The following is a 19,866-nucleotide window of genomic DNA, read 5'->3' on the forward strand; positions in this document are numbered from 1 at the left end:
AGAAAAATAAATAAATAAGCTATGATTCACCCTGAAACTCCTGCAACAACTGATAACTGATACTCAGCAAAGGTTTCGAAAATCCCCTTAGACTTCCAAAGCTATATGAGATCCTTCATATTTTCCACACATTCTTGTAATCAACATATACTACAGTGCAATGTGGGGAAACACGCGAAGGTCAGCTAAGTAGAAGTGAATCATTATTTTCTGCAGAAGTGACAAGTTTTTTTTTGAAAAGCCAATAACATGTTTCGCTTTCATTCTCATTCCCTCGACATGCATGAGAATGGGTTGAATGAGCAGAGATTCGGTTGTTTTTGCTGATTCAAGTCCCATTAAAAACACGTTAATGGTAACATAACCGGTTTGAGTACACAGGAACTAAGAGTGAGTTCACAGGAATGCATACCTGGGATCAGAACGACCTGGGGTTAGGGGTGTGGTTATCCTTGAGAGAGTAGGCAGGGCGGGAGTATTGCTCTGCTGTTGTTGTCCTTCTCACTTCCTGAAGTGAACGCCTCTCAAATATGTGGAGTTACAGTCACAGGATAATTTGTGACATTCTCGACATTTGACACACCAGGTCAGGACATATTATCCAACATTAACGGTAAGAAATGTTATACTCCGTCATTTTTCAGCTGAGAAGACAGTTATCATAGAGTATGTACTCAGTAAACGTCTACTATAGAGGAGAAATTAGACCTACTAGACCAGACTGTCCGAGAACGAGAATTGCAGTTTCACTTAGGATCACAGAGTCATTGGTTGAGATTACTCACAGTGGGTGGAGGGAAGTGACTTTCAGCCCCAAAGTTACTGGTGCCAACACTGTAAATGGTAATTACTTTTTCCACTCGTTCATGACCCTGGTCTCATCACATCAGAACGTAGGTAAATAAGTAACCTGTAGTAATCTGTTTTTTTTTTTTTAACTGTGTTCCAGTGAGGTAGGCTGCCTTCTGAGAATATAAAATGTCTGTGAGGAAATATCTAATTGTTAAAGCAAAATCAACTAGACTTATTTGACTTATTTCCAACCAGCTGTATTTTGAGGGTCACAGTGATCTCCTACAAATGTATTTGTGTTAGTTCCTACCTAAATAATGTCTGGCTGATGTATTTTTATGCATTAAAATTCTGTCCACAGGTTACTCTCACAATCCTGGTATAAAGCATGTTCCTGTGGCAATATCTGACACTGCTGCTGCTGACAACTGTTCAGATATGCAAAGGTATGTCCCAAAGCACAGGACTTTGAAATGTAAATATATCAGTTTGCATCTAGGCTTGTGTGTGTGCAGTATTTGCGTGAATACAGACAGGCGCCAACATGGTCCGTTGTGATGTGACGTGAATAAGAAGTACGGTCTTGTCACAGTCATTTGAGGAACTGAAATTTCTTGAGAAAAGCAACACATTTCTGTAAATGACCTTGGCTGTGGTTCTAAATAGGGTTGAACTGAGCTCACAGCTGATCAGTATGCAGCATACACCCAGGGCTGTTTGTTTTTTCGTTTTTTTGTAAATGGAGAAACAGTCACAGAAAGAAGCTGATAAAAATATATGAATTTCAGTTACCACATAGTTTAGTTGGTAACACTGACAAAAACAATATGTTTAAGTACAAATGAATCATTTATAAAACAACAAATGTCACAGTCTTCCTCTTGTATCGACATATTTTGTTTGAGTCGTCATAGATTTTATTTAGTCATTACTTGCACGCAGCCTTGTCTCCATCTCACCTTTAGTCATGATACGGTGCTGATATCTTCCGCTTTTTCCCATGTCCCTCTGATTATACTTATGTCATCATTAATGTGATACACATTCTCAAAATGTATTATAAATATAGTAATACTCTGATTCACAAATCTCAGTGTTGCTCAATTGCCTGTTTTTCCCAATTGTTCATGAAAACTTCAGAAACTTTAGCTATGCAACAATATATTTAGAGGTTTGTGCAACTTTTCTTGATGAGATTGAAATAATAATGTCCATTTTACTTTTTCTTTTTTCTTATTATCAACCCCAGCTCAAGAATGTGCTGAGTTCACGGATCTAAAGCTCGCTCACGCCATCGCTGGCACCAGCGTTAGAGTTAGGTTGTTGCTGTACACCAGGGAAAATGTCACCTGTGGTACGCTGCTCTCCCACAGCGACCTGTCTGCTCATCCCCAGTTCCAGTTGGCCAGACCTACCACTTTCGTCATTCATGGGTATCGCCCCTCCGGCTCTCCACCAGTGTGGATAAACCCGATTAGGGAGCTGCTGCTGGAGAGGACTGACCTTAATGTGATAGTGGTGGACTGGAACTTCGGAGCTGCTAATTTGAATTACATGAAGGCAGTGGAGAACACGAAGAAGGCTGCAGACAACATCACGGCTTTCATTCAAATGATGCAGGTATGAAATCTATCTGATAATCTGCAATCATCCCTGCAATGTCACACATTGTGTTGTGCATAACAAGACTAATGACTGATCATTTCAGGATAATGGTGCGTCTTTAAGATCCATCCACATGATTGGAGTCAGTCTTGGAGCCCATATATCAGGCTTTGTTGGAGCTAACTTCAATGGATCAATTGGAAGAATTACAGGTAAGTGGTACATATGGTAAATCCACACAGTTTTAGTTTCTGATTCAAAATTGTAGAATCTGAGCTCATACACGTTTCAATCCACTGCCAATCAGTACAGTAACAAAATGACTCTGACTGAGCCTCAAGTAGGACATGCAAAGTCCCATAGTCCTGAAGTGAAAGGAGAACAGAATATTGATAGTTAAATTTTTAGTTATAGACACTTGAGTTGGCTTTAATTCCTGGTTTGCAGACATTACAAGTAACTAAGAACATGGAGTGGGGAAGTCCTGCTGACAAAGGGTTTATTAAATGATACAGAGTGTGCAAAGGCTTTGCATTTGGTCAGCATTGAGCAACATATCACACTTCAGGTCTTGTCTGCTTTTGGTACCACGAATAAAGCAGGGCAGTTTTCATTAAATCCCTGGAGAGATAATAAAAGGCAGAAAATCTTTGCAGCGCAGTCCAGAACAAAGACCTGTTTTGTTTCAGAGGAGTGTCAGGCATAAAAAGAAAAGATGTCTAGACATCTAAAGTATTTTAAAACAGCAAAGAGTTCACCTGTAAAACAAAGAGTTGATGGTATCAAAGTGCTTCTGCATGACAAAAATAAAAAGCTACACTGGTTTGTCCTAAGCCAGCTATTTCTAGCTTTTGTCAGCTAATGGAGGGTTTGGGGAAGTCATACTGAGATTTGCTTTATTTGCAGCTCTGGATCCCGCTGGGCCTTTGTTCACTGGCCGTTCTGAGAAGGACCGACTGGACCCCACAGATGCAGAGTTTGTGGATGTACTTCACACAGACATAGATGGTCAGTATGTATATGTTTTATTCTAAAATTATTCTTTCTGTGTGCAAAGGCATAAACATTTTGCATTTGTGTTAAATTATGATTATTATTATATTCATGTGTCAAGTGTATGTTTACAGCGTTGGGCTTCAGAGAACCACTGGGCCACATTGATTTCTATGCTAATGGAGGAACAGATCAGCCTGGTTGTCCCTTGACCATCTTTTCTGGTAAGGTCATTAAGACATAGGGCAACTTGTGATAAGGAAATAAACTAGACTCTAAGTTAAACATCCACTTTCATACCCCTGAACAGGAGGAGCCTATTTTAAGTGTGACCACCAGAGATCAGTGTTGCTCTTCCTTGACTCTATCAATCGGACGTGTACCAGCACAGCCTTAGTGCTGGTACACTAAGGCTGTGTTTGAAGGAAAACATTGAAGCCCTATTAGGCAAGAACTGCTGTTTTTGTGACTCGGTGCCAATACAGTTTTATACGGGAATTCATTTTCACACCCTGTCATAAGACACTCACAGCTAAACCTCTGTCCAAATGGGCTGACTTGGTTTAAATTAAAAAAAAACTAGCAACTCTGCCACTTTGCCGTCACAGAAAAGGATCCAGCAAATACAACATCATAAGACAGCTAATATTATTTAGTAGTCAACACCTAAGTGTTTGTCATGCGACCTAAAATGACTAATGACACTGGAAAGCAGCACACATCAGTGGCTTTATGGGGATAAAAACCTATAAAATCAACACAAGCACAGCCATATTCTTTTTATGTGAAAACATTAACCTAGAAAAACAACTGTCCTTAGTATACAGTATATTGACTGTTATTGTTTGCTATAGCCGCTAGTCTAATCATCATTTTCACAGTCTTACTTCATTCTCAAAATACTGGTTCCTTTCCAGAGGTTACAGACAATTTTCTTTTAAATTTTTGTTTTGAATATTTAAACATGCCTTCTATCCTCTGAGTATTGGTATAGCAGGCTGTAATTTGATTTCTAAAGGGAACTTTCTATAGTGAAACTATAACTGTGAGATTGTGAGAGATATGTGAGACTCATCTGACGGCTGCACTGTGTTTTGAGTGAATGCAGATATGTCCCACATTAAGAGCAAAACCTCATGCTAAGTCTTACTTGTAGATATGTTTGAACAAAGAGTAATGAAAATTTTTTTAGTGGTGGACATATGTTTCAATAAAAACTGTAATGTCCTCTGTCAGAGACAAACTACTTGGTGGATGTGATGACCTGGAACAAGGCAGAGCGGTGGGGATACATGACTGTTAAACTTCACGGCAATGGCAAAGAAGTGGTGGCAACCATTGACCAGTAAGGCTTCTCTGCAAGTACCCATGAGTCCTCTTGTCCCTCTGCAACTGCTTTCTCTGTCAGTAATCTGTTTTCTTCTTCACATCAGCAAAGCATCAAAGTTTAAGAAGTTCACAGAGACCAAGCTGTTGGCACAGTTTGACAGTGACATTCAATCAGTGGAAAAGATGTCCCTCGAATTCTCCACTGGGAATGTCTTTGAACCTAAACGAAAGCTCCGTGTTCTCCGCACCCGTCTCACACGCCTGGAAGGAAATGTGAAGTATGCAACATTTTGTAATTCCTTTAAGAAATGCTCTATATGACATGACATCAGCTACTTTCTTGTCCTCAACCTTCCCTGACATCGCAATGCTCTGGTTTTACAGTAGTATCAACTTTGTCCCTTGCAGGCCTCTGTGTCGATACGATGTCCTTCTTGAGGAGAGCAAAGAAGTAACCTTCAAGCTTCTACCCTGTGAAGACAATAACTTCTAACATACAATTCCCAAGTCCAACATTTTACTGGTCATGCTGAGAGAAATTCAGCTGACTCTGCTGTTTCTCCAGTACAGAAAGAGAACAAGAAGAGCACATAAAAAAAGCAAAGCCAAATATTTACAATGTTTGAACTGTGATCTAAAATGAAATGTGATATGTGTAACATATGATGTTTGAGCTTTTAAGAGAATATATAAAAGTATTGTACATACCTGTATATGTTTATAGAAAAAAAATCACTTACATTTCACAAATAAACAGTGGAAGAAAATATCAATCTCAATGGACTTGTCATGGCCAGATATCTAAGTAATGGACTGCAACAACAAAATGTTTTTCTTGTGATTTTCATTCTCGACCTCCAGCCAAAATATTAACACTGGCTTAGGTGGAAATGAAGTTAGTTCTTAATCTCACCAATAACCTGATGATCAGTGACTTATTCCATTCTGTTTTTTCAATTCAATTCAATTCAACTCAGTTTTATTTATATAGCGTCTATAACAATAACAATACAAATTGTCTCAAGATGCTGTACAAAAGTCCGTCTAAAACCCGGCCTGAAACCCTCAGAGCAAGCATGAAGGTGACGGTGGCAAGGAAAAACTCTCGTTTAACAGGAAGAAACCATGAGCAGAACCCAGCTCATATGGAGGGACAGAAAAAGAGAGAGAAGAGACCAGCAGGAGGAACAAGATAAACATACATCTGTCATAGACACATACTGTACATCTGACTAAAGCGTACATGTAGATAACATGCTATACTGTAGTAGCACACAAATTCATGAGTAGTAATAGGCAGGGAATTAGATGATAAATTAGAGGATAGGAGCTCGGTGCCAGAGCGGAGAGAGTAGAGGACAGGTGCTCAGTGCATCGTCCCCTAGCAGCCTAGGCCTATAGCAGCATAATTAAGAGATGGTTCAGTGTCACCTGAGCCAGCCATGACTATACTTAATCTGAAAGAAAAGTCTTCTGGCTAAGCTTAAAAGACAGTGTGTCTGCCTCTCAATCCAGGAGCTGGTTCCTCAGGAGAGGAGCCTGATAGTTGAAGGCTCTACTTCCCATTCTACTTTTTGAAACTCTAAGAACCGCAAGTAAGCCCGGACTTTGAGATCGAAGTGATCTATTAGGATGATATGGTACAATGACGTCTATAAGATACGATTGAGCTAGGCCTTTTAGGGCCTTGCATGTAAGGAGAAGGATTTTAAATTGTATTGTATTCTAGATTTTAAGGGGAGCCAGTGAAGAGAAGCTAAAACTGGAGTAATATGATCTCTCTTGCTAATTCCTGTCAGTGCTCTTGTTACAGAATTTTAATAATCCAGCCTGGAAGACACAAATGCATGAACTAGTTTTTCAGCATCACTCTGAGATGTTCCTGATTTTGATAAAAGAAGGCAGTCCTGGTTACTTGCTTCATGTGCAAATTAAAGGACATATCCTCATCAAATATAACAAGTTTTCTCACAGTAGTACTGGAGGCCAAAGTAATGCCATCCAGACAAACTAAGTGATAAGATAATGAATCTCTGAGGTCTTTAGGGCCAGATAAAATGCCTTCCGTTTTCTATGAGTTTAAGAGTAGAATATTACAGATCATCCAAGCTTTTATGTCTTTAAGGCATGCTTGGAGTTTAACCAGCTGATTTGTTTCATCTGGTTTCATGGATAAATATAGCTGGGTGTCATCTCCATAGAGATCGGCTGGTGGAGGGATGCCTTGAATTGTTCCTGCCTACCGTTTTGTTAGTAAAGAAGCTCATGAAGTCATTACTACTGAGGGCTAAAGGAATAGATGGCTCAGCAGAGCTGTGGCTTTTTGTCAGCCTGGCTACAGTGCTGAAAAGAAATCTGGGGTTGTTCTTGTTTTCTTTCTTTATTGAGGAATAATATTCTGTTCTAAGATTCATCCTCTGCTTTAATTTTTATTTTTTTTAATAAATTCACAATTCTTCTACACATCCATTAAATTAACTAACATTACAAAATTACACAATCAAAAGACTAAAAGATTAATTCAACCTAGGATTGTATTCAACCTAAAATATCAAGACTTCATGCTCCACATCATCATTATTATATAGAAAATTAAAATTCAGTCCTAGTTTAAGTGACAAGAGTCAATCGTTTCTTCACAGGAAAAACATTAAATAAATGATAATCCCCGAAACATATTCCAACCTTGCCACTTGACACTTGCCAATGTCTTGACAAACCTTAAAACACTTAAGAAGACAGTTTCTCCACCAGGGAATGGTGAAGATGCAGGGTGTAAGGTGATCAAAAATGCACAGAAAAGTAAATGCAGCACATTACATTCATAACGGAGTTAATCGCTGCTCTGCTCCAGTGAGAAAGGACAGTTTGTTGTAGCCTCTAAACTTGAGTCTTTTCCCACTGTGCCTCATCTTTGCACATTCGGCAGTGACTCAGTAAAAACTTTCAGTCCTCATGGCCAGCCCACGCAGCAGTCCAACAAAAAATAACATTAACCACCTAAGAGAAGTGTTTTAAAGAAATATCTCATACTTTTCTCCTCATTTAGACATGTGCTTCTTCATACGCTGGATTTCCATCTAAAACAAAACAATACAGAAAAAGACTTAAAATCAAACCATGGCAGAAAGTTAAGCTAATCTTCTTAATTTGTGTGATAAATATTTTACCTGTAAAGTTAAGCGAATCCTTTTCTCCTCATCCAGCTCATTCATCAGCAGTTTAATTTCTTTGCTGGAACACAAAATATTGTCAAATACGTGCCTGAAATCACAGGAATGCCACATGTGCTCCAACCACTATGAAAATAAGAGCTCGGGGCACCAAACACAATGTTTCATTTTTAACAGTGGCTTGGAAAATAATGGCTGGACACATGGTAACAGTTCAGGTACACAGGGGCCAGTGACCTCTAATAGTCCCCAAAAGAGAGATTAAAGAAACACTGCCGTACTTGTGCTGACTCTTCATCTGCTCAAACTGGTCCTTTAGGACTCTCAATTCCGTCTGCAGCTGTTCCAGGTTTGGTGAGGGGTGTTTATCTGGATTTCTGCTTGGCCGGGGATCAGAGTTGTGTCCCGGGGTCAGTACAGCAGATAGAGCCTTTGGCAACAGAGAGGAGAAAGACTTTGTGGGCACACTTTTTTGCTCTGCTGTCTGTGGGAAAAAAATAAAAAATAATAATAAAATGGTGAATAATAATTTATCTCACAAAAGAGTACCTTATGGAGAGTGTATACGCTTTATCTTTTACACTTACGGGCCCATTCTGACTTGTTTCCTGAGTGCTTTCTTGCAGTGTTGAAGAATTTATGTCTTCACTCTGGGTTTCGTTTCTTTCCTGGTCCATCATGAACATTACCTGTAGGTCAAGTCTAGTTTTAGACATTTGATAAGTAAAAGACATTTACTTTATCCAGTATGAACAAAATAATCTTCCATCTTTTAGCAAAACTGAGTCCCAGGAGATCATTGCAATGATGGATCTCCTGTGAGAATACGGGTCATATTTTTTAGTGCCTTTAAACCTTGTTTTAAACAAGGAGTCGCAGTGGATATCTTCAGCTGTGGTAAGTCTCTGTGTGTGCGTGAAGCAGCTGAGAAAAGTTAAATTTATCCCAAGGACAGATAGGACATAAACAGACCAGACCACAGTCACTTATCACTCACGGCACCAAGTCACAACAGCATTATTTAACGGGACAGTATAATAATGGCTTGACTTCAAGATGACTAAAAATGTATACTTCCCAGAGTCTGAAGCTCTGACTGTAACCTCTCATCTGCAGCATGAGCTACCTGCTCATTCAGCTTCTCCGCCACAGACACAATTGAATCAAACTCTTCAGTGTCTTCGAGAGAAATGGAGAATAAGTGTTAACAGACACCTCACTGAGCCCAGGATTAATTTAGACCAACAACCATTATACTAATAAACCTACATCTTGTTGTGTGATTTTACTGCAATAACATTCAGCCTTGAAAATGCTGCACTTGACCACAGTAGGATGTAACAACAATGGTTGCAAGGCTTACCGGGAATGAGGGCTGAGCTATAGCTGCCCATGGTGACAGAGAGGAATACAAGACAGAAAAAGCTGCAGAACCCTTTAAGTCTACATCTACAAATAACAGATGGGAGCAAGTCAGTGAAGCAGAAATCCACAGAAACTGCTGGACAGTATATGGTTTGTTATAAATAGTAATTATTCTTGTTAAATTAGTAGCTCTTCTTAATAAATCAAATTCAGTTTATACAATAAGCTGGAAGCATTCCTTTTCTATCAAACTAAATGTGGGGTGTTTCTTGTATGTAACAGCAGTGAACAAATGTTCAACACATGCTGGAGCCAACGCAGAAAAAGAGACAGATTATTGAGTCATTAGTAAACATGCTAAACCAATTACCAGATTATTGTCAGTCACAGGAAAAGGATCTGGTGCGTACGCTCACCTTGTTTTTCCAGCGTCACCAGTGAGATACAGCAGCATCTGTGGTAACTAGACACCATCCATTGTAATCCAAAGCAGACTGGAGAGCGTGCTGTTATGAGTGGTACTGTCACGTCTAAGTTTAGTGCAGGACAGAGAGGAGCTCTGCTCTGGACACAAATATCACTGAGGCATAGCGAAGGGTGTCATACTAAGGGCTGAAAGATGTGTATAGGGACAAACAGGGCTAAAAGAAAGGGTGCGGATTTATAGTTTCATGTAATGTTTTGATTCATTTGCTTCTAACCACTATTTAAAAGATGACTTCAATTGTAATGAAGACTTTCCATTGTTATGGGAGATAAAATCTCCACATAAAGTTTATTTCACACTTCATGTCTCCCTCCATTAGATGTCACTGGAGTAGTTTTTAAGCGACGGGGACTAACTGTCAACCTGAAGAAATATACTTATGGCATAACTTATTTTCTAGTAGGTAAATGCTCTTTTTGAAAGGACACCACTCTGATTTTATAACCGTTCTAGTTTGTTACTGGACATATTATCAGCATGTGCAAACCTATGTATTAGATCATCTGTGGCCGTGGACGGAGCAAAAGGACAGGTGACAGTAGCTTTGGCCAAATAGTTAGCTGTTCTACAAACTCCAGCTGTTCAGGTCTTTAAGAAAGGGATGTTCAGGAAGTGTCTAATTAAATATGTTCCTGATTTGGAAAGGATAAAACCAAGTGTTCTCTCCAGGTACTCTGGCTTCCTCCCACCATCCAAAGACATGCTCATTAGGTTAATTGGTGATTCTAAATTGGCTGTAGGTGTGCATGTGTGTGTGAATGGTTGTCCGTGTCTCTGCATTAGCCCTGCAATGGACTGGCGACCTGTCCAGGGTGTACCCCTGCCTCTCACCCGATGACAGCTGGGATAGGCTCCAGCAGACCCCGCGACCCTTAACAGGAATAAGCGGGTACAGAAGACGAACCAAGTGTTCTCACCATTTGAACCGTATAAACAAAAAAAAAAAAAATAGGTACTCACTTCACATCTCTGCTGTGCTAATTTAGAGTCCCTCAATTTAGTGGGATTACCTAACATAATGCTGAAATTCATCTTTTCCTGAGTTATTACAGGAAAACTAAGAATCATTCAATCTGTGTGATGACCATTTCTCTTCACAAAGTTCATGAATAAAGTTCCAAGCAATAAGGATTTGACAGGTTTGATATAAAATTTGAAGACAAAATTAAACATTTGCATTGATACAGAAATCATGGCCCTTATTTTTAAATCTCTGTTCAAAACAAACAATGCTCAGACTGTGTTAAGTCAGATTTTATTTAAAGAGTCAAACTCAACATATGATTACAAGTTTTACAAGTATTAGCCAACAAGCAGGGTTTTCTAATCAAATCTTCCATGATAAATCAAACAGAACATCTCATCATTTGTTTTTACAGGCTAAGTTTTTTGTTTTTTTTTGCACTTACAAAGCAGAAATTGAATGCTGCTGCTCAACAAAAATCATGTCACCATTTAAGTGAAAGAAGGACTCAAGAGATTAAAAGCAGCAATTCCTAAATCTTCAGCAATGTGAAAAAGCAGGACAATAATATAATGACATGTGTTACAAATATTCTAAAAATAAAAGTACTCCAAAAATGCAACTGCAACACTTGTACCAGAGAGAAAAAGTAGGCAATGACACTGACAATACACAGGCAGGGTGGGATTCTTGTGAGGGTTTGTACAGTCCACCCAGAGAAGATCTTGATGACAATTTTTCCAGTTTCTTAGTCACAGAATGCAACACCTGGAGATCACAAAAAAGAAAATCTCATTTGAATACAACTGTTTTGCGTAAGTCTTAAGAAGTAATTATATATTGCTTAGTGATTATAAGTAAGTAAATTACCAACTCACTGCAGGTTATCACCAGCGTTGTTGGTTGAGTCCTCGGTTGAATGGTGCACGCTGCCGCATCACTCTCATGTTGCGATATTTAGACATAATACTGTAACTTTTTCTGAAAACTGGTCTCTGGATGGGGAAGGGACGTGGTACCAAGCTCTCCTTTTAGAAACAAGAAATTCAAATATTAGGCAGTAATTAGTAAGATAGTAGAGTGTGAACCTTGTGGCACCTCCCAGAGGAAGGATGTCATCTCTATTTTCATACCATGAGTGGTCTTCTAATATTTCCAGCCATTTCAGGGTCCGTCCTCCTTGGACCACCAGGGAAATTTGGCCTCTGTAAAACAGTGCAAGCAACATGCAATTTATCCATGTTTATTTCTTAAACATCTAAAACTAAAACACCACCATGCTCCCCACAATCAACTGCAATATCAATATCAAAACATAACTGGTGTACTTGAATTGTTTGCCTACAATAATGAGGCCAATACAATCCATGAAGGTAAAAATGGCAGTTTACATTAAAAATCTTGGTCTTCAAGCCTTAATGAGCTGCATTTAAAAGATACTGTTACATAGTTTGGCCGCAACTTACCCACCCTTCAGTTACTAACATATTTGGTTTAGAAAACCTTGTCATTATCAATGAAATGAAAAATGAAAATGAAAAATGGATGTATTCATGTTGCTAGCTACCACTGCATATTTACAGCAGTCAACTTTCACAGATTAATCTATTATGGTGTGTTATGCAATAAATCTTACCTGCATGGGTCCAGGTCCAGCTCCTGGTCTCCTGAAGGGTCTCCCCGGTCTGTGGGTGTCCTGCATCATATGAAACGGCCTACAGAAAGAGAAAAGATCAAAAGCAGCACTTTCTCAATAAAGCTTGCAGTCAACCATTTTGTTTGTAAAGGAGAGTTTCCATAATTTTATTTTTAGGCAGCAAGATTGGCCTTTGAAAAATACTCGATTTCCCAGTCAAGTAGAATTCGAGGATTATTCCAGTGTCTAATGTACCTAAACATCCTCTTATCCAGATATCCCCGTTTTCTGTCTTCAGGAAATGATCTGGAATTGTTGGTCTTTGAGAGTCGTCTGTTCGATGGGGAGTCTTCATCTAAACTGTGTTCTAGAAAAACAAAAATAAATCAGACTATTAAATATGTAAAAAAATAACTGCATGGCAGACATTGACCAAGCGACTTTGTTTTTGCAAAGTCCATTCCCATAGAAAAATATTGAAGATCTTCTCAACCCTGTAAAGAGTACAGTCGACAAGTGTGGGTACAACAGAGGAAGAAATAAGTTCACAAAAAGGGCTTGCCAGTTTTTGAATCTGGGCTGTGATCCTTTGGAGGTGAGCCGCCCTTGGACGAGCTTGGACCGGGTGGCCAATGGGACAGAACAACAAGATCACGTTTCTCTATGGGAGAAGATCTGAGGAGAGAGTCATAGAGGCACTGTTAAAGACATGTAGATTCAAATCCTGTCAACATCACAGCTGGTTTATAGACTTGTCAGATTTAAGAAGTGATACGATTTAAACTATTAATCAACAGCACTGTTTTGCAGGAAGACATGATTATTATAAAGCCACGCATCGCTTTGGTACTTACAAAAACCATGGAATGTCCATGCCTTCTTTACTCCTATTTTTGTACCCTGAATCAATCTGAGCTGTCTTCATTTACTTCATTTGTTAGAGCGGTCAAATGTTGGAGGACTTTGGGATATTGGTCTAGATCACGTCACCAAATCTTCTATTATCCCACTCTCAGAAGCACAGGAAGACGCTTCGTTTTTGTGGTTACATTGAACTTAATTCTTAGGCCAGTCCTAGTTGTTCCCTTTGTCGTCTACAGTCATCATCCCAAGGGTTTCACGAGACACATATGAACCAGAGATTTGAGTGTTTAAGACATGGATTGTTCTGAAGCAAATTAATGAGCTCATCCAAGGGAAATGTTGCATCAGGCTAGCAGCTTCTTCTCCATAGCTGTACGTTAGCCTTATAATATGGTCCAATGTTTGTCCAAGAAAAAGCCCAGGTTTCAAAGCAGCTTACTGAAGGCCTTGCTGTGCCTTCGAAGGAGACTTCCATTCCACTAGTCCTCCACCTCTTCTTGCAATGGATATGAATGAAGGAATGGTTGAGATCAACTGAAAGGATCTGCAGTAAAGGATTATTGAAACATCTTTTGTCGATCATCTTTGCAGGCTGACGTGAAGGGTGGGTTAGACTTTTGGTTGCATTAGCTTTGTGAAGGGATTCATGAATACTTTGATTTCCATGAGGCTCATCTGATCAGATTCAGGTCACAAATCAAGTAAAGAAATGGGAGATAACAGGACATGCTTTTCAAGAGGGTCCAGTCCAAATTCACAAGTGAACATGACATGGTGGTGCGTCAAAGGAGTTGGAAATTTTCTCTTTTTATCCTGTTCACAACTTAAGACCATTCCCTTAGATCCATCTCGTCTAATCATCATCCTTTTTTTCAAGCCGACATAGTTTAGTCTCTTCTCATATTTAAAATGACTCCTTGTTGATATCATTACAACAGTTGGGTCCGTTTAGTGGCACCATTTCGCAGATTTTTCTCCTGAAAGTTCATGCGACCGTCACTGGTGCATTTCACGTTTAATGCCATGTGCATGCCTCAAGAAGTGGTAGCAGAAAACTGTTGCAGTAGTTGCGTTCCTCTTCTTTCCTTACATGTATAAGCTGACCATACATTTGATTCTGAGGAGCAGATCTTTGTGGCATAAATTCATTTAATTATTTTCCTCTTCTGTGTCATGTGAAATGGCTGCTACTCCTGGTCTGAGATGTCTATGTATAAATCTGTTGAATTCATGCAGACAAGCAAAGTGATCTGAAGTTCAATTCTGAATATGCTGGTTGAATTCTTGTCTTCAGCAATTATGGTGCTTCAAGCATTTATTTTTAATATAACCACTTTTGGGGATAATTTGATATATGACTGGTCATTTGAAATGCACAATCTATGTTGTCATGTTAAATGAATGCATGTGCACTTCACCAGCTAATTCATTTTGGCAAACAATGACAGGAGCAGAATTTCTGTTCTTCACTTTGGGGCTTCTGTCGTCTGAAATGGTCGCTCTCACCATCATCCATCTCAACATTGTGATTATACTTGCAGCTCAGACTAACTTCTTGGAAGTTCCTGGGATCAATTACTAGGCATAATTTTTCTGTCATGTTTCCCAAGGCCCAAGAGTTCGTAATGGCAAGTTTAGTATAGATCCTGTTAAGTGCAGTCCTCTTCACATCCATCAGCTTCCACATTTAGGCATATACTGCACGTTGTAACTTCATCTTTAATTCACTTTCTTTCCACTATTGAGGATGAAGAGGTCATCCTAACACGCTGAACTTCTTTCAAGCTTGAGACAGTTGGTGCAGACAAATCGAAGATTCCTTCAAAAGCACTGCTCAATTTTTCCAATTTTTGTCAGAATTTAAAAACGGGCTGGGTTTAACGATGTGCCGTATAACTTGAGCATAAACCTTCTCTTCCTTCCACTTGATAGGTAGGTACTTTGACACATGCGTAGAACGCAGAGAGGGCATTAGAAAACCTTTATGGCTTTTCATCAACTGAACCAATGTTGCACATTTAGCTCATCACGATATCTCCATTTTCCACAGCTGGCACCCCTTTCACACAGAGACATTCTTTCTCGACCTCCTAATCATCATCAAGCCCCTGCGAACAGTGCAACAAGGAAAATACCGTACCTGTGTGTGCTTAAGGACCGGCGAGACTCCACCTGTTCTTTTCCTGTATCAGAGCCTCTTGAAGACTGGCTGGCATTGCTTTCTTCTCTTGGGGGTGACTGTTGTGGTTTTGGCCTTCCTACTTCCAACTTTTTGAGAGGAACTGCATTTAACTGGAAACGCTTCTTCCTGAGAGCAAGAACAGCACTAGTGTTTCTCTGTGAGGCAAATTCGCCTAGGTGAGGCCTGGGTTTCACAGACGGAGGTATTCTGAGCTGCATGAGAGACTCAGCTCTGACTTGTCGGGTTTTAATCAGGTAACTTCGGTCCCTAAGGGACAATGGTTTACCACCGAATGGTCTGGGAATATGAAGTAGCTGAGGTCTCTCTCTCCTAGGGTGTTTTATATTGCCATGTTCCAATGCAGGGTCTGCAGAGGGAATGTTGACCTCCGATATCCTCCTCTTGCGGGATCCTGCCACTTGCCTCTCCTGAGGCCCTCTATGGAAGGAGGATGGTGATGGACCTCCTTTCCATGAGGCGGATCTGTAAGGGGGCAGGTGAGGGACATCTTCTGCCCTCTCTCTACTGTGGGATCGGCTGCCCTGCCTCTCCCCTGGACCACGCTGCCGCCTGGAGTCTTGCCCAGATGACCACCTGCATATCCATCAAACAATACAGACATGATTACAATGACAGATCCATTGCCATTTTAAATGGGAGGCGGAACTTTTAACTTTTATCTTAATGCAGCCCCTTCATAATGCCATGACAGTATGAAACAGGTAGGAGTACATTTTCAAAGAGTATTTACAGATCCAACACTCCTCTCAATGGCTGGTGAAACCACATTTACATCAGACCCCAATTAACCCCCTCTAATAAATATGGACTGGGGCAGAGTAGAGGTAATCATTACAACCCGTGACTGGGAGGACCAGCCAGCTTCAGGCCTCCTCTTTAATAATTTTACCCAGCTGGGGGTGATGCTTCACTCCTGTACCTCTCTGTACATGAGCCTCTCTCATGCATCTCTCTGGGGCTCCTTTGTGAGCCAGAGGGCCTGTGTTCTCCATTGTGTGGATGAGAAAACGATCCAGCCTCGTTCCAGCGTTTCATGCCATGACCTGTGTGTTCATAGGGCCTTTCTCTTAAACTGTAATTCTCTCGAGGGTCTCGACTCCGCTGCTCTTGATGTGGAAAACCTGGCTGCTTTTTGGGGCCTCTGAAAGATCCATGAAAGGCGGGTGCAGAACCTGGTCTTCTGTCAGCTGTGTGGCTACGGAAATGTCTTGGGGAAGGTGACGTGTGACCTGAAGGGTGACCATGGAAAGATGTGCCCCTGTGACCCTGCTGTCCTTGTGGACTGTGGGAGGATGACTGATGCTGGATATGAGGGGCGCGGTTTGGCCTTGATGGAGAAGGCCTCCTCTGGCTATGGTGGGGTTCCATTTTGGGTGAGTATACTTGAAATGAATCCTGATTCTGGGATCTCCAGTTATTGAAACGTGGCTCTCTTTGCTCTCCCATGAGAGGAACTCTTTTGGCCACAGGGGGTCGTCCTCTACCTCTCGATTCTCTCCAGTTAAAAGGACCCTTTGCTGGGTAGCCCTGGTCGTCTCTTCGACTTTTGGAGTTGGGGATGTAATTCCCTTCACTAGGTCCCATATCATGACCGTCTCCATGAAGTCTGATAGTAACAGAAACAAAAAATTTTAAAATTACAAAGCAGAGCCAATATTCAATTTAAATCAATATTATAAGTAAATATAAGTAAAAACTAAACATTTCACAACTATACACATAACACTGAAAAAATATGAGTGCATCTGGACATGACTGAAAGACATTACCTGGGCTTTAAGCGTGGTGGTCCAAAATGTGTGCGGACCATGTTTGGAAATGAGTGAATAATCTATGGACACAAAAAGGAAACAAATTGAAACTGATGTATTTCCATTAATATTCATATACTCACCTTCCATTTCTTGTTCTCTTTTATACACTATTCTAAACAAGTTGGGTCGTCAGTCAAATGAAAAGTACTGAGATGCCTATAAAAATGCAGTACACCAGGGGTGTCAAACTGATCCGTGAAAGGGCCGCTGTGGCTGCAGGTTTTCATTCCAAGCATGCAGCACCCATGCAGTGGGTGAGGCTGCCAAGTTTTTGTTCCAATCAAGCAAGAGGACACCTGAAGTGACTGTGTGAAGGCAGTTCAGTTGATTGATTAAGCCAAGTCAGGTGTGCTGCTGCATGGTTGGAATGAAAACCTGCAGCCACAGTGGCCCTTTCACGGATCAGTCTGACACATGTGCAGTACACAAAGTATCTGCAACCTACTACTACATTTTTACACTGACATTCAACTAACAGTGTTGCTTAGAAGTTTGTCACAGTTTCAGCGCAATAAAAGTCAAATGTCTCAGTATATTTACAAATGTAGCATTCAAATTTAAAATTCATATGCTGAATTAAGTTATATTGTGAGTAAAACACATGTGCAAATTCAAACAATTTCAACTGAAAGATACAAAGGTCAGTGTTTCTTAAGCAGTTACTGTTTAACATTGATAAAGCAACAACAATGTAAACCATCAATCAGAGGTCTTATCAATAGTGTCACTATCGGCAGTCAGGCTAATCAACCCAGCTGCCTTCTTTCAAGTGTTTCAACAAAACATCCGTCTCCGATGTTGGATACAACACACTTGTTGGTTTATTAGGTACACAAGTGAAAAATAATACATTCTAATATAAACACTCCTGCACTAAATCTTAGTTTCACAAAAGTTATGGTATTCAGCATTTGTTTAAAATGACTTAAAGCTGTTGATTAAATTGTGTTTTTGAGTCAGGTTTGTAGTACTATTAAATTGTATTGTACCAACGAATGTTGCTAATATTTTGACACCATTTTATTCAGTGGGCTACGCTAAAAAAAAAAAAAAAAAAAAAAACTGAAACACTGTTGCATTTAATTTAATTCAGTTTAACAGCACCACAAACTACATCAGCCACATTACTCATACAGCTAAATTGTAATATAACAGGCCTAAACTAAATCCCAAATTATGACTGTCTTAATGTTCAGTTCACGAAACGGTCTAAGAAATGTGTAAAATACAACACAACTGTACTACAAACCCACCACCTCTAAAATAAAAAGTCAACAGCACTCTCTGTAATTTTAAAGAAATACCATAACCTTCATGAAGCTAGGACATGGGGCAGGACACTACTGTACCCTGTGAACTGGCAAGTGAGTATAGATTCAATTTATATAAACAACTACAATCTTACAGCAGAGGTTTAAATGAAATATTAATGAAATCTTTGTGCTGTGCGGGACAATTTTTTATTATTATAGAAACAAGCTCCAAAACAGGGAGTGTGCCCGTTTGTCCTATTGCGCAACTCCTATCAAAACCAGCTGCTTTTCATCAAGACTGATTAGGTTGGCTTATTTCTCTTAACGTGATTACACTGATAATATGTGAAGCCAACTCAAGCTGCCCGTGAAGCACACATGAAGGAAACAATATACAGGAAGATTAATGTTCATTTGAACGCGTCTTAACTGCCACTGACGCACGTAGCTACAGATTAGAGCCCCACTACTAATATTTAATTTAGACTGGCCTTGTGGCAACTCAACACATCATATATGCGAAACGAAATAACGCAACCTGTTTATGTCACAAATATGCTTCACTCGGATACCAAAAGCAAATCAAATTTAGACTGGAACGGAATGTTTATGTCGTTCACCATGGTGGTCTCAGCTTTAGTTTCGTTGCTGATACCTTTAGGCCTGGTCAAGAACCAGATCAGACCGTGCTTCCATTTTTGGGATTAGCCTCTGGCACAAGCCAGGGAACATAATACGACACGGTCATTTTGTTTTTGTGCTTTTTCTCTAAGGAAATGAACACGAACTCGGGTGTTGCGAGTATATCATCTTGATGTTTCGGTTTGGTTTACACCAATGTATAAAAACACAGCAAAGCAGTTCGAGGTAGTGTAACGTTTACAGCTGTATCTTATCGCCAAGTTAGCTATGGGCAGTTAGCTAGTTTGTAACACCCGACGCAGCTCTCACAAAATGGCATTCGCGTCCTTCGCGTAAACCGTTTGCACATCTTGACAATAAGTCACACAAAACAAAGACAGAAAGTTACATTTAAATTAATAAAAAATGTATATGTATATCATCAATTTAGACAAGAACTTACCGAAAACAAACCGAAGATAGAACTGAAGGCGACGTGCGACACAGTCCAGTCGAGCTCTTAAAATCTTCCTCGTCGCAGCGTCCTCGCCCTTCAACACAGCGGCTGAGAGCCCAGTTGTAGCACCGCCTATCGCCTTGGAGTGAAAACTACACGTTTGTTTTCTCTTCTACTGCCCCTGTCTTGTTTGGCACACCAGCTCAAAATTAATTTACCGGGGAAACGGGCAAATCCTGCAACAACTATATCCTACCATAGCTTTTTCTGAATAATTTGTCCCAGGTATTTATATTAGCGGATGTGGATT

The 19,866-nt window shown here is 40.0% G+C and overlaps 2 protein-coding genes across 3 annotated transcripts; one reads left to right on the plus strand and one right to left on the minus strand.

Annotated features, from left to right (window-relative positions):
• The first annotated feature begins 423 nt into the window (after positions 1 to 423).
• On the plus strand, positions 424 to 5,476 carry LOC311502354 (lipase member H-like). Its single transcript, XM_084564539.1, has 9 exons — positions 424 to 613; positions 1,154 to 1,238; positions 2,042 to 2,412; positions 2,501 to 2,609; positions 3,304 to 3,405; positions 3,525 to 3,614; positions 4,627 to 4,735; positions 4,824 to 4,997; positions 5,128 to 5,476. The coding sequence occupies exons 2-9, from the start codon at positions 1,181 to 1,183 to the stop codon at positions 5,210 to 5,212; spliced, it is 1,098 nt and encodes a 365-aa protein (XP_084420665.1). The 5' UTR covers positions 424 to 613; positions 1,154 to 1,180; the 3' UTR covers positions 5,213 to 5,476.
• Positions 5,477 to 10,982: 5,506 nt separating this feature from the next.
• LOC311502375 (uncharacterized protein) lies at positions 10,983 to 19,663 on the minus strand. 2 transcript variants are annotated; one of them, XM_084564564.1, is made up of 10 exons: positions 19,563 to 19,663; positions 17,181 to 17,242; positions 16,331 to 17,017; positions 15,349 to 15,984; positions 12,907 to 13,019; positions 12,600 to 12,711; positions 12,345 to 12,423; positions 11,842 to 11,913; positions 11,579 to 11,736; positions 10,983 to 11,476 (listed from the first exon to the last, which is right to left on the minus strand). In XM_084564564.1, exons 2-9 carry the CDS (start codon positions 17,219 to 17,221, stop codon positions 11,596 to 11,598), a joined length of 1,881 nt encoding a protein of 626 aa, XP_084420690.1. In that variant the 5' UTR covers positions 17,222 to 17,242; positions 19,563 to 19,663; the 3' UTR covers positions 10,983 to 11,476; positions 11,579 to 11,595. The 2 variants fall into 2 exon arrangements, with proteins under 2 accessions (XP_084420690.1, XP_084420691.1); XM_084564565.1 differs by having other exon boundaries at positions 11,587 to 11,736; positions 19,563 to 19,662.
• Between the last annotated feature and the right edge of the window lie 203 nt (positions 19,664 to 19,866).

Source organism: Chelon labrosus, assembly GCF_963514085.1.
Source record: "Chelon labrosus genome assembly, chromosome: 17".
NCBI classification, from domain to species: domain Eukaryota; kingdom Metazoa; phylum Chordata; class Actinopteri; order Mugiliformes; family Mugilidae; genus Chelon; species Chelon labrosus.

Bases quoted from the DNA above. Each gene is read 5' to 3' on its own strand.
- LOC311502354 (XM_084564539.1), top strand. From the start codon at position 1,181: ATGTTCCTGTGGCAATATCTGACACTGCTGCTGCTGACAACTGTTCAG. The intron at 4,736-4,823 runs GTAAGGCTTCTC...TCTTCACATCAG, and splicing joins GTGGTGGCAACCATTGACCA to CAAAGCATCAAAGTTTAAGA. The intron at 4,998-5,127 runs GTATGCAACATT...TGTCCCTTGCAG, and splicing joins CGCCTGGAAGGAAATGTGAA to GCCTCTGTGTCGATACGATG.
- LOC311502375 (XM_084564564.1), bottom strand. From the start codon at position 17,221: ATGGTCCGCACACATTTTGGACCACCACGCTTAAAGCCCAG. The intron at 12,712-12,906 runs GCAAGCCCTTTT...TTGTTTTTCTAG, and splicing joins CAGCCCAGATTCAAAAACTG to AACACAGTTTAGATGAAGAC. The intron at 11,914-12,344 runs GTAAGATTTATT...ACTGTTTTACAG, and splicing joins CTGGACCTGGACCCATGCAG to AGGCCAAATTTCCCTGGTGG.